The sequence below is a fragment of the Bos indicus x Bos taurus genome, chromosome 29, assembly GCF_003369695.1.
Source record: "Bos indicus x Bos taurus breed Angus x Brahman F1 hybrid chromosome 29, Bos_hybrid_MaternalHap_v2.0, whole genome shotgun sequence".
In the NCBI taxonomy this organism is placed as follows: domain Eukaryota; kingdom Metazoa; phylum Chordata; class Mammalia; order Artiodactyla; family Bovidae; genus Bos; species Bos indicus x Bos taurus.
In genome coordinates, this window is record NC_040104.1 from 13521912 (window position 1) to 13534796 (window position 12885).

General features: G+C 46.6%; 1 protein-coding gene across 1 annotated transcript; it reads right to left on the bottom strand.

The window, feature by feature from the left end:
• Positions 1-4128: 4128 nt before the first annotated feature.
• Positions 4129-12608, bottom strand: LOC113886351 (pregnancy-associated glycoprotein 2-like). Its single transcript, XM_027532506.1, has 9 exons — positions 12495-12608; positions 11265-11418; positions 10594-10711; positions 10372-10490; positions 8968-9161; positions 7742-7858; positions 6024-6165; positions 5844-5939; positions 4129-4438 (listed from the first exon to the last, which is right to left on the bottom strand). The coding sequence occupies exons 1-9, from the start codon at positions 12593-12595 to the stop codon at positions 4286-4288; spliced, it is 1194 nt and encodes a 397-aa protein (XP_027388307.1). The 5' UTR covers positions 12596-12608; the 3' UTR covers positions 4129-4285.
• Positions 12609-12885: the final 277 nt, after the last annotated feature.

A 12885-nucleotide genomic window follows, 5' to 3' on the forward strand; every position in this document is an offset into this window, starting at 1 on the left:
CTCAAGAGGCAGGTCAGGTGGTCTGCTATTCCCATCTCTTTCAGAATTTTCCACAGTTTGTGGTGATCCCACAGTCAAAGGCTTTGGCATAATCAATAAAGTAGAAATAGATGTTTTTCTGTAACTCTCTTGCTTTTTTGATGATTCAATGGATGTTAGCAATTTGATCTCTGGTTCCTCTGCCTTTTCTAAAACCAGCTTGAACATCTGAAAGTTCATGGTTCACATATTGTTGAAGCCTGGCTTGGAGAATTTTGAGCATTACTTTGCTAGTGTGTGAGATGAATGCAATTGTGCAGTAGTTTGAGCATTCTTTGGCATTGCCTTTCTTTGGGATTGGAATGAAAACTGACCTTTTCCAGTCCTGTGGCCACTGCTGAGTTTTCCAAATTTGCTGGCATATTGAGTGCAGCACTTTCACAGCACCATCTTTTAGAGTTTGAAATAGTTCAACTGAAATTCCATCACCCCCTCTAGCTTTGTTCATAATGATGCTTCCTAAGGCCCACTTGACTTCGCATTCCAGGATGTCTCTGGGTGAGTGATCATACCATCGTGATTATCTGGGTCGTGAAGATCTTTTTTATATATTTCTTCTGTGTATTCTTGCCACCTCTTCTTAATATCTTCTGTTTCTGGTAGGTCCATATCATTTCTGTCCTTTATCGAGCCCATCTTTGCATGAAATGTTCCCTTGGTATCTCTATCTAGTCTTTCCCATTCTATTGTTTTCCTCTATTTCTTTGCATTGATCACTCAGGGAGGCTTTCTTATCTCTCCTTGCTGTTCTTTGGAACTCTGCATTCAAATGGGTATATATTTCTTTTTCTTCTTCGCTTTTGCTTCTCTTCTTTTCACAGCTATTTGTAAGGCCTATCTACTTAAAAGAAAAAATTGTGATGTGTAGTGGAATGATCTGTTTTTGCTCTGCATTTTTCAAATCTCTTGGGAATGTGTTATCATATTTTCATAACTTAAAAGTTGCATTAAATAAATAAATCTCCATTAAGTACAGTTCATGATATTTTCCATTAAAAGGATAAACAATGAGTTCTATTCTCTATTTTCCTCCCTTTATCAGCTCTGCAACCAGTCCCCTTTCACTCCCCTCAAGCCAATTATAGTCCAGTGCCACCCCAATGGAGACAGGCATATGAAAGGGTGGACATATGGCTGAACTGCACACAGATGGTAACTGCAGGGTTTAAGGGTGTGTTTCAGGATGGGATGGCAAGAGTGACATCCATGACTCCGTTACTACTATTATCCAGCCTTTCCCTGTCTCTCTGCAGAGGAAAACCCTCACTCCTCTGGCCTCCTACCCACACATCTGTTGTTTTCTCCATCTGCACTCCCCTTAGAGAACTGTTTATCTGTCTCCCTGACTTGGTGCTGGATTTCTAACCCAGCTCTCTATCCCTGGGGCCCACTACAGCATCTGGTCATAGCATGTACGTAGTAAATTTGTACTGAAGGAAATGATGAGGAAGGGATGGAGACATTCCTTTCGCTGATGCTTCTCTTGCCCATACTAAACATTGTGTTTTCCACCTTATTTCTTCCTTCCATTTTCTTCTCTCATCTGGGTCTCTCTCCAGCTCTGACCCCTGCTGTCCCCAGCCTGGGTCTCTGCCTAGAGTCTCCAGATGGAAAGAACTGATGCTTCCACTCCCAAAGTGCCAAACCATGCAGCTTCAACCAAAGGATTTGTGGCTCTGCCCCTAGAGGAAGCTCAGAAAGAATGAAGGTTTTGTGTACCCTAGGTCCCCCATTACATGCTTAGCATCCTCCCCAACAGTACTAGAGGTCAAGAGAAGGGGCAATGCTGAGCCCTGGAGGAGGCCAAATGGGCCTGTCACCTGGGAAGTGGGACTGGAAAGGACACAGCAGTGGGGGTGCCAGTGAGTTGGTGACTAGGGTTGGGGGGACAGAAGGGAAATATGTCATCCTGAGGAGCCTCACCCAGATCCCCCCTGGAGAAGAAAGCCACTGCCAAAGGTCTTCTGAGAAGGGAAGAATCAAATCTATTTTTGTCACCCCTTACCATCCTTCTGTGGCCACAGGACTGGAAGAGGTCAGTTTTCATCCCAATTCCAAAGAAGGGCAGTGGTAGAGAATGTTCAAACTACCTGATAATTGCACTCACTTCTCATGCTAGTAAAGTTATGCTCAAAATCCTTCAAGCTAGGCTTCAAGCAGTACTTGGATTGAGAACTTCCAAATGAACAAACTGGGTTTAGAAAAGTCAGAGAAACCAGAGATCAAATTGCCAATGTCTGTTGGATCATAGATAAAGCAAGGGAATTCCAGGAAAACATCTAGTTCTGTTACACTGACTACATGAAAGCCTTTGACTGTGTGGATCACAACAAACTGTGGAAAATTCTTAAAAGAGATAGGAATACCAGACCATCTTACCTGTCTCCTGAGAAACCTTTAAGCAGGTCAAGAAGCAACAGTTAGAACCTTACATGAACAACTGCCTGGTTTAAAACTGGGAAAGGCATATGACAAGGCTTTATATTGTCTCCTTGCTTATTTAACTTATATGCAGAGCACATCATGTGAAATGCCAGGCTGGATGAGTTACAAGCTGGAATCAAGGTTGCTGGGAGAAATATCGACAACCTTAGATATGCAGATGATACCACTCTAATGGCAGAAAGCAAAGAGGAACCAAAGAGTTCTTGATGAGGATGAAGGAAGAACATGAAAAAGCTGGTTTAAAACTCAACATTAAAAAAACTAAGATCATTGCTTCTCAGCCTTTTGGTTAAGATCAAGTGAAAAAAACTAAGATCAACACCTCCAGTTCCATCACTTCATGGCAAACAGAAGGGGAAAAAGTAGAAGCAGTATCAGACTTTATTTTCTTGGGCTCCAAAATCACTGTGACAGTGAGTACAGCCATGAAATTGAAAGACGCTTGCTCCTTGAAAGGAAGGCTATGAGAAACCTAGACAGCATATTAAAAGGTAAAGATATCACTTTGCCAACAAAAGTCCATATAGTCAAAGCTGTGGTCTTTCCAGTAGTCATGTATGGACCTGAGAGTTGGATCATAAAGAAGGCTGAGTGCTGAAGAATTGATGCTTTTGAATTGTGGTACTGGAAAGACTCTTGAGAGTTCTTTGGATAGCAAGGAAATCAAACCAGTCAATTCTACGAGAAATAAGCTATGAATATTCATTGGAAGAATGGATACTGAATCTTAGGCTCCCATACTTTGGCCACCTGATGTGAAAAGCTGACTTGTTGGAAAAGACCCTGACACTGGGAAAGATTGAAAGCCAAAGGAGAAGAGGGCAGCAGAAGATGAGATGGTAGGAGGGCATCATCGATTCGATGGACATTAACTTGGGCAAACTTGAGGAGACAAGGAAGGACAGGGGAGGCCTGGCATGCTATAGTCCATGAGGTTGCAAGGAGTCAGACACTACTTAGCAACTGAACAATAATAACAGACATTCTTCTAAATGAGGAGGGGATGGAGTTGAGGCAATCATAAACACTTTCATGGTCTAGAACATCCCCCTGACACTTCTTTGATAGTGCCTCACCCTGACTCCAGTCACCTGATTCTGGAGGAAGCTGTCAATCATGTTTGCTGGGGAGCAAGGTCACTTGCTTAAGTAAAGCTAATCATAGTACCACCTGCCCCCATCAGGATGGTTGGTCCAGGGCTAAACTTATGATCTGAGGTAGACCAGTCCTTTATATCTCTTACTGGTAAAGTGATGTTTTCTGAGCTTCTTTCCTTCTGGGCTATATACTTTAGGGATATAAAACTTTGAGACAGGCAACTTCAGAGTCCTTCACTAAGTGTAGAAGCCTGAGGGAAGAAGGCTTTCAGGCTTAAAGAGTCAAAGATGCATAAAGGGAAGGAGCAGGGGAGACAAAGAGTGAGACAATGGCTTCTGATTTCTCATAGAGAAATCAGTGCAGTCACAGAGATCTTTGGCTCTGCTCTGGTTCGTGTGTCCAGATCCCCAGTATCCTTCCAATAAGTCTCCCCTTTTCTTCAAGCCATCTGGAGTTGGGCTTCTCTCACTTGTGCTTCAGACTTGATTCTAGATCCTTCCCAAATGTGATGCACCTCCCTGACCCAAAGAGAGGCACCTATTCATATGAGCACCATTGAGATGAAATCCTTTATTCTCTATAGAGAGTAGGGCTTTGCAGCGCAACAAACAGAGTTCACCAGCATCCCTGGCCCCACCCAGGGTGCCCTCACATGAGTATGTGTTTGGAGTGGGCCTGATTGATTCCTGAAGTAGCCCAGCATTTACACTGCGGGAGCCAGGCCAATCCTGTTGTTTCCTCGATCGAAAACTGAGAAATACAGCCTCAGGAAGACCTCACCCAGGATCCAGGTCTCCGACTCGTTCACACGCTGTGGGCGCACAAGAAAGTTGCTGAAGCAGTAGCCCGACAAACTCTGGGGAAACAAAACACAGAGCAGTCAGCCTAAGCCCTTACCTGCCTCCCTCGTCAATATCCTGACACGTTTCCTGGTTTTACTTCCTTCCTTTGGTAAGAATCAAGTGACTCTCTCAGCAGTGGTGGAAGTAGGGGCTCTTCCAAGAACTAGAAGGGCCAAGACATGCGGTTGCCATTAGGGAGGAAAAGGGGCAGACAGGCAGGGATTATAAGATGCAAACATATAGAGAGGATGGATAAACAACAAAGCCATACTGTATAATACAGGGAACCATATTCAACATCCCATGATAAATAGTAATGGAAAATAATATGAAAAATATATATATACACATATATAATTGAGTATCTTTGCTTTATGGCAGGAAAAAACAGATCATTGTAAATCAACTTACTTCAATAAAATTTTTAAAAAGAGAACAAGAATGGCCCATAATTCCTTGCTGTTCCTTGCTCCCTCTTTTTTCTACAGAAAATGCTGTTTCTTCTCCTTCCCCACAACCCTTTTCCTTAAAACTGTGCGCGAGCCCTCTATGAAGTCTTCCTTGACCCACACTCACCCTCCCTGGTCACTCCAGGCTGGGTTGGTGATTTTCCCTAGTGCCCCCAAGTCTGTAGCCCTCATCACCCCTAATCTGCCCCCAGAACCCCTTTGCCCAGCCCCCAAGGGTGCCATTTGCATGGAATCCAGTTTAGATTTGCATTGACCAAGAAGCATTCCTTAGGTCTCCATGAGTCTGGGGTTTTAGAATTAATGAAATTCCCTGTCTTCCTCAAAAGCTTCTTTGAGCCCATTAGCCTGCTCTGAACTCCCATAGAGAACTGACATTAAGCCTCAAACGTGTGCAAGAGTTGTGCAGTCTCTGTGCACCCTTTCCTCATATTAGCACCCACCTGAGGAGTTAGGTATCCCAACTCACAGATGGGGCACTGGGGCTTAGCAAGGGGAAGTTGCAGCCAAGGACTAGGGTAACCACATAATTTATGATCCCAACTTGGACACTTTCAAGAAGGGAATGGAGACTGTTAATCACTAGAGTGGGAGAGAACACTGGGTCTGTCCCCAGCCAACCCTCCTTGTCACTTGGCTATTTCACAGATTGCTAGAGCTGACTTTCCATCTTCGTGCATCTGAGGGCTCTGTTTGAACTAAAGCTGTTTAAGGCAAAGGCCCTTAGTGTTCCCCTCTCCTTGTGACTCCCACCACACCAGCATGGGGTAGTGACTCCACACTTATTTCAGGAGGATGGATGTCCCAGACTGTCCTTTACTCTCAAGTGGTTGGTTTTGTGGGAGACCAATGATGTGGCTGAGCCTGCAGAGGGCGCCCTCCTCCCAGCAGCAGTCTAAGGGTTCCTGCAAGTCCCAGATTTGAGAACCAGTGCCCAGGGTTATCCCCTCACTTGGATGTAAGCTTGGGCGGGTACTGGATAGTCTATCCCATTGATAGTGAAGACAGCAGGAGGCAGTGTCCCGATGGCTTGGCAGGAAACCACGTGCTGTAACAGAAAGAGGGAGAGAGGTTGGCTCTGCTGATCTTTGTGTGGAGAGCCTGGGAGTGACCCCGTGGAGTGACCCTTCACCTCACGATCGATGGGCCTGGCATGGATGAGTTTCTGGATTTTGCTGACCGATCCTCTTGGGCCACGCAGAAAGGCGGTCCCCGTATCCAAGAGGGCCTGGCAGCCACGTTTACAAGCAACCACTGTCCCATTCATGGAGATGCTGAGAAAAAATGGGATAAAACAGGCACCAGCATCACTCTGAAATCTCCCCCACGACTGCCCCCTGAACATGACTGCGTGACTGTCTCCTGAACAGCCTTTCAACCCTTGCCCTGACCCTGTTTTCCTTTTTTCTGGTCATTTCATCCTCTTTGACTTCCCTTCAGTTATTGAATGCACCAGCTCTTTCATATCTCAGGGCCTTGGCATGTGCTGATTACCCCTCCTAGAAGACCATCTATCTCCTTGGTCTAGATGATTTCTTCTCATCTTTTAGTTTCCAGGTTAAATGTCACTTTATCAATGAAGTCTTCCCCCTAACCCAGATCAGGCTTCTGTCTTGCTCAGTCTCTGTAGACTCTTCCCCATGTTTAGCAGGTGCCGAGGTGGTAATTCACTGTGTGAGTCATTTTGGGTGCGTCTGCCTCACTAGATGGGAGGGCAAGTTGTGTCCTCGGTGCCTCCCCCAAGTGCCCAGCACACAAGGGATGCAAGTGTATGCTTGTGAATGAATGAATTAATCCATGAAAAAATGAATGAGGAAAATCCAGATACCTATATCTGGTGTCTGACCAATAATAAGAGTGAATATGGAGGTTCCCTGAGGCAGCAGGTGCTCAGAGTGTTAGTGGGAGGGAGACCCAGGCTGCCCTGGGAAAGGTTGTCTTCCTGCACCGCCCCTTCATCTGGCTCAGACACTGAGGCCCTCAGCCAGGCAATGCCTGAGCTAGCCCAGAGGGCCACTGAAACACAGCAAAGGATTTATCTGAGGGTATCACACAGATTCCCATCAATTATTGCCCCTTGTTTTCAGGCCACTCCTGAATCCCAGCTTCCTGATTCCTTCTGTCATAGCCCCTGCCCCACTGTGTGCCTTGGAAGAAAAGCAGGTAGCTATGGCTAGGAAGGTATCTCTCTGTTTGATTAGCTTTCAAATCTCAAGATTGCAGCCAACCTCTCTCCACTGCTGGGTAGCTTCTCCTTAAGAAGACCAATTTTACCGGTTTATTAAGGCCTTGCCCTGTTTTTAAACAGGCAGTACTTTGTACTGAGAACTTTCTCAGTCCCAGGTAGCCCTGGACAGTTGGTCATCTTATCACAACCATGTTCAGGCTGGTGAAATTCTCCCTGATCCTCTTTTCACTACACTTTAGGTCCTCAAACATGTTCCTCACCTCACAGTGTGATGAGTGCAGCCCTCCCCCAGCTACACAGGCCTCTCTGGACCCCATTCTCCTGATCAGAGCCCTGATCAGGCGACCTGGGGTGATTATCAATCCACGGGTGGTGTGTCTATCTGTGTGCTTGCATGTCTGCATGTGTCTGTTTGTGTCTCGGGTGTGTGTGTGTGTCTGCATATCACTGTTTCTCTATGTGTCCGATTTTGTGTCGGTATTTGTGTGCCTTTGTGTGTTTATAAGTCTGATGCTGTGTGTGCTTCTATGTAGGTCTTTTTGGGTGGAGTCTGTGTCTGTGTGTGTGACTGTGTAGCTGGGGTGCATTCGTGTGTGTCTGCATGTGTCCATGTGCACATGTGGGAGCCTCACTTGGGGTGGCTCTCAGAGGGAGAGGCTTACCTGTCTATGTTTATATGCCAGCTGCCCACTTGGGACACTGGTACCCAGTTGAGTTCTCCCTTATAGTAGGCACGGTTCACCCCTCCAAACATCACCACGCTGCCGTTCTCTTTCTGACTGTGGAGAGAAAGAAGAGAGGATCTTGCTGGAGGAGAGTAACACCACACGCTATCTGAGGGTTGTGCTTATCCACCCATCAGAGGCACTACTACAGAATCCATTTTACAGATGCAGAAACCGAGGCTCAGAGGGATTGAGTAGTGGACCCGGGTTGGTCACAGCTAATGAGTATCACAGAAGAAGTTCAAAGGTAGGCAGCCAGGCTGGGTTTTGACCACCCAACTTTCTAAGGAGGACCTGGTCCTGTATGGCTACTTAAATGCTCAGAAATACCCTCAGAGGATACTGTGCTGGAGGAGTCTGGCTTCCTCCTTGTCTAGCCTGTCATTTTTCAAAAACAGCCGAGGCTCAAGGACAATGAGGGTGAGGGTTCAGTCTCACCCAGGGTTGGCTTCACGAGCCTGTGACCTGTGCTGTTCATGGGGCTCTCCCTGTCTTGAAATCCAAATACTTGTTAAACAAAGGGTCCCACATTTTTATTTTGCACTGGCTCCCACAGACTGTGTAGCTGGTCCTGGGCTCCTGGGGAAGTGTTAGTGCAGAAGGAAACATTCATGCCACCACTCTCCTTCTAAGTGTGTTGGTGTGTGTGTGTTAGTCACTCAGTCGTGTCTGACTCTTTGCAACCCCATGGACAATAGCCCACCAGGCTCCTCTGTCCTTGGAATTCTCCAAGCAAAAATCCTGGAGTAGATAGCCATTCCCTTCTCCAGGGAAGCTTCCTGATCTAGGGATCAAAGCTGAGTGCCCTGCATTGTAGGCACATTCTTTAATATCTGAGTCACCAGGGAAGCCCTTCCATATCAAATCCATCAGCAAATCCTATTGCTTTTTCCTCCAACCTGTTTCCTGACACCTTCCATTGTTCTCCCTCTTCCCCCACCCACTGGACCAAGTCCCTGTCCCTGAGCCCATGATCATAGTTTTGATCAATAAAAGTTTATTTACAAATACCAGTGGTGGGGCCAGGCAAGGCCCTGGGGCCATAGTTACCCTGGGCTAGACTATCTCTCAGAAAACTTCCAGATCATGTGGTCTGTAATTTTTCATGCAACTGGGAGCACCTTACCACTGAATTAGAGAGGTCTGGCCCACCTCAGATTTACCTGCTCAAGTAGAAGGCAAAGACAGGCTCAGAAATGACTCCTTGTTTCCACAGGTTGTCGAAGATCGGGTTGGCCCCTGTGATAGTGCGGCGTGGGTAACCTAGTCCCAGGATGCCATCAAATGGTACATCGTCAAACCCAAACTCCTTCAGGCTTAGGCCAAATGGCTGGGCCACACTAACAAGGTTCCCGATCTGTAGAGAGGAGAGTGTTCCCACATAAAGGATTGGGAAATGGAGCTGGGACTGGGCTGGGGTGTAGATGTCATTAGCACTGCAGAGAAGAACTGAAGCCTGGCTGTACTCTGGACTGATCTCAGATGGTTAGACCAAGCTGGGACAGGAATTCTTGTTCCATTTTTGCGGGGCTGTGGTTTTTAACAACACCTGCTCCTCCTGCAAACACCATCTGAGTGAGTCAAATTGGCCGTCATGCCTTCTGTACAGGTGGGGCAACCAAGAGTCAGGACAGGACCCGATGGTGCCCCCTGAGGACAAAATGAGTAGAGAGCAGAATAGCCTTCTCTTCAGCATCACTATGATGTGATGACAGAAATGAACTGAATTCAAGGCAATGCTTATGAATTCTACATCTGCCCAAAGAGAAAGAGGCCCCATGATATAATATCACTGGCAAGGACCTCCAGAAAATTCTGCCTGGGAAACGCATTTGGGGATGTGTTTGTGTGTGCATGTGTTTGTTCAGGAAAGACAGAGGAAAAAAGAGAGAGAGGAAAGAGAAAGGGTGGGGTGGGTGCAGAAATATTCAAGCACTTTGGGGAAGTCAGGCCATAGTTTTTATTATACTGTCAAAATTCCCCTTGAGTGAGAACCCATTTATCAGTCCCCTCCCACGTGTTTGACCCCCTGCTTTCCCTGTCTGGATACCTGAAGCTCTGTGCTGACCCAGGGACCCTGGATCAGTTTTATCCTCTTCCCAAATTCCCACACCTGCTTGAGTCCTGATTGGCCAGCCACCACTTAATAGGTGTGTGACCCTGGCAAGGCCCTTGCTCTCTGCACCTCAGTTCCTTCACCTGTGTCATGAAGCTAATCATAGTACCTGCTGCGTGTGATTGCTGCAGGGTCACATGAGTTATTACCTTGAAAGTGCCAGCATAGTCTGAGAATATAAATGTGGTGTTTTCTCCCCCACTCCCTGCTCCCAGTGAAATGAATCTTGAGCTGCTCACGGGCAAAGGAGCTGTAAGTCCACACCCCAAGCCACTGTCTGGATTAGCTATTCTGGGAGTTTGTGTGTCAGCTGAGGCGCTATCTATCCAGGGACAGGGTCCTGAGGGGCAGACATCCAGTCACTAGGGTACTGCCAGCTGGTCCGGCATCTGTTTTGTAAGCAGTGGTTGCTCCCTGGGCAGCCCCAGCTTAGCTTCTGTTTCCACATTACCCGAACAGTGTCATAGACAAGATATCCCTTTATCGATGTAGCGGTGTAGTTGGTATTGAAGATCTTGTTCGTGGCCTTGAAGGTGGAGGAGTTACAAGGGACGAAGCTATTGTGTTTATCTGCAGACACAAGAGATGAATGTCCCCCAGGTGCCAAGAATGGAGAAGGGAGTTGGAGGGGAAACACAAGATGGGCGAGGTGGGGAGGGGAGCAGGTACTCACAGCAGCTGGAACTCTGGCAGTATATGGAGGGCACCCACAAGCTAGATGAGCCGGTGTCAAAGAGGACCTGGAACTCCTGAGGGGGTGTTCCAATGTTGATGTTGCCGATGTAGGAAAACTACAGAGGCCAAGGTGGGGTGATTAGGGAACACTTGGCTGCACTGGCCACCCTTGATTCGCAGATTGCTGCCACCCTTGAGGTGTCCCATGTCTCCTGAAATCACTCTCCAATCACGCCACACAGCCTTTGCTCAGATCACCGCCTGATGTGATTCCTTTTCTTTCTGTTAGGGCTGCATGGCATACTGAATCTTACTGTCTTGACTAAGGATGGAACCCGCCACTCCTTCAATGGAAGCACAGATTCTTAACCACTGGACCAAGAGGGAAATCGTGGGGCCTTCATTTGAGAAGCTCTCCAGTCTCCTCTTCCAAACTGAGCCCCTTCTCTTACAGATGGCCCTCCTCAATCACACCAGGCCACTTCTTCTAAACTCGGACCATGACCTCTCAACAACAGGCAGGTGGCCACTTTATTTATTCCCTGCCGTGTTTCTGCCTCCTGCAGGAGCCCCAGCCCCAACAACCCCACTGGCATCTCCACTTGAACCCCAGTGCAAAGCCAGAGCACCAGGGGGCGCTGTGGAGCACCATCCTCCCAACACACTCACATCCTTATAGCTCCTCAAGGGATGATGATAAATTATGTTTTGATCATTAGCAGCTTTCTGGGACAGGTTGTAAGGGTGTTCCTCAGAGAAATTTGTCAGCAAATTTCTTTCCCTTAGGGTTTCTCGCATGGTCTTCATTTGCCTAAGAGGGATTCTTTCACCGGCCATGAGGAAAAGAAAACAAAGAAGGGGCAGCAATCAGCTGTCTGTGTTATAAAGACTGTCATACCTGATGTTGGAACAGCACTGTGTATCTTCCAAGCATTTTTATGAGTGTCACCTTATTATCAGGATGCCATGCAATGACCATGGCAAAGACCTAGGTCTGAACATAGGTTCTTTGCATAATCTTGGGTAAGGCATATGACCACTGAAGTCTCAATTTCCTCAATGGTAAAAAGGTGGAAGAAAAAAAAATCCCCACCAACACCATCCCCTGCATAGAATGGCTTGGATATTAAGAGAGATGATGGATATAATGCACCTGATATACAGGAAGCCTCAGCAATGGCAGCCAGTATCATTGCTGTGGTCATCCCACTGTATCCTTCTCAAGGAAGCTCGGGGAGGGAGGTAGAAGGGCTTCATCATCCTCTTTAAACAGGGGAGGAATTTGAAATGCAGGGAGTTGGAGACTTGGCTGAGGTCACACTGCTTGTTAGAGCTAAAAGAGCACAGAAATAGTACTACTGATCTTTCTTCTGGGCTCAAGCAGAAGAGAGGAGGCCAGGAGATGGGGAATACATTAAGGAGGTTAAGAGAAGCCAAGAAGAATGCTTTTAAAAAGGAGAAAATCTAAGAGAGTTCTGCATGCACAGAGACATCCAAAGAGACAGATAAAATAGGGAGATAGAGTTGAAGACAGACACATTCACACAGAAATGAAGAGAGACCAGAGAGGAGACCTAGAACCACATACAGGAGAAACGTTGTTTCTTCACACCACATCTACAGTTGCACAGGATGCGCACTGAACAACTTCAAGGAATGCAATTTTACATAGGACATGACGTGGCTGGACCCCAAGAGTTGTGTGATCCTACAGGTTTGCCTGTAGAGCCTAGGGCCTCACAGAGTCTGTGGCAAAGTACTTAGCAACAAGTGAGAGTTGACTTTAGACTGTCAGGGAGTGATTACATTCCCTTCTAACCCTGACAGGTGGAAGAATAAGAGGACGAGAATAAACAAAAATAAAAAAGGGACGATGTCACTTATAGTCCCCTCACTTACATGACCATGCACTCTGAGAGAGCTACCAGCCCGAGGAGTCCAAGCCACTTCATGCTTTTGTCCTCCACTGAAGTGCTCAAGACAGATTGAGTTCTGAGCATGCACTGGCGGTGAAGATTACCTAGCTATATATGCTCTAACCTGCTCTAATGTTCTCCTTTAAGCCACCATGAGTCTGATGAGAAATATGAACCTCTAGATAAAATCTTTGCCTCCATTGGTGACTGTGAGGAATGGACTTGGAAAACTCTCATAATACAGAAAATTCCACTGTAATCTCTTCCTTCGTTCTTGGGTGAAAAACCAAACTGAACTGCACAATCTAAGAGTGGGGAGACTCGTCCCAACTTGTAGGTAAAACACTGCTAATAAGGTGATAAAGGTAAACGTT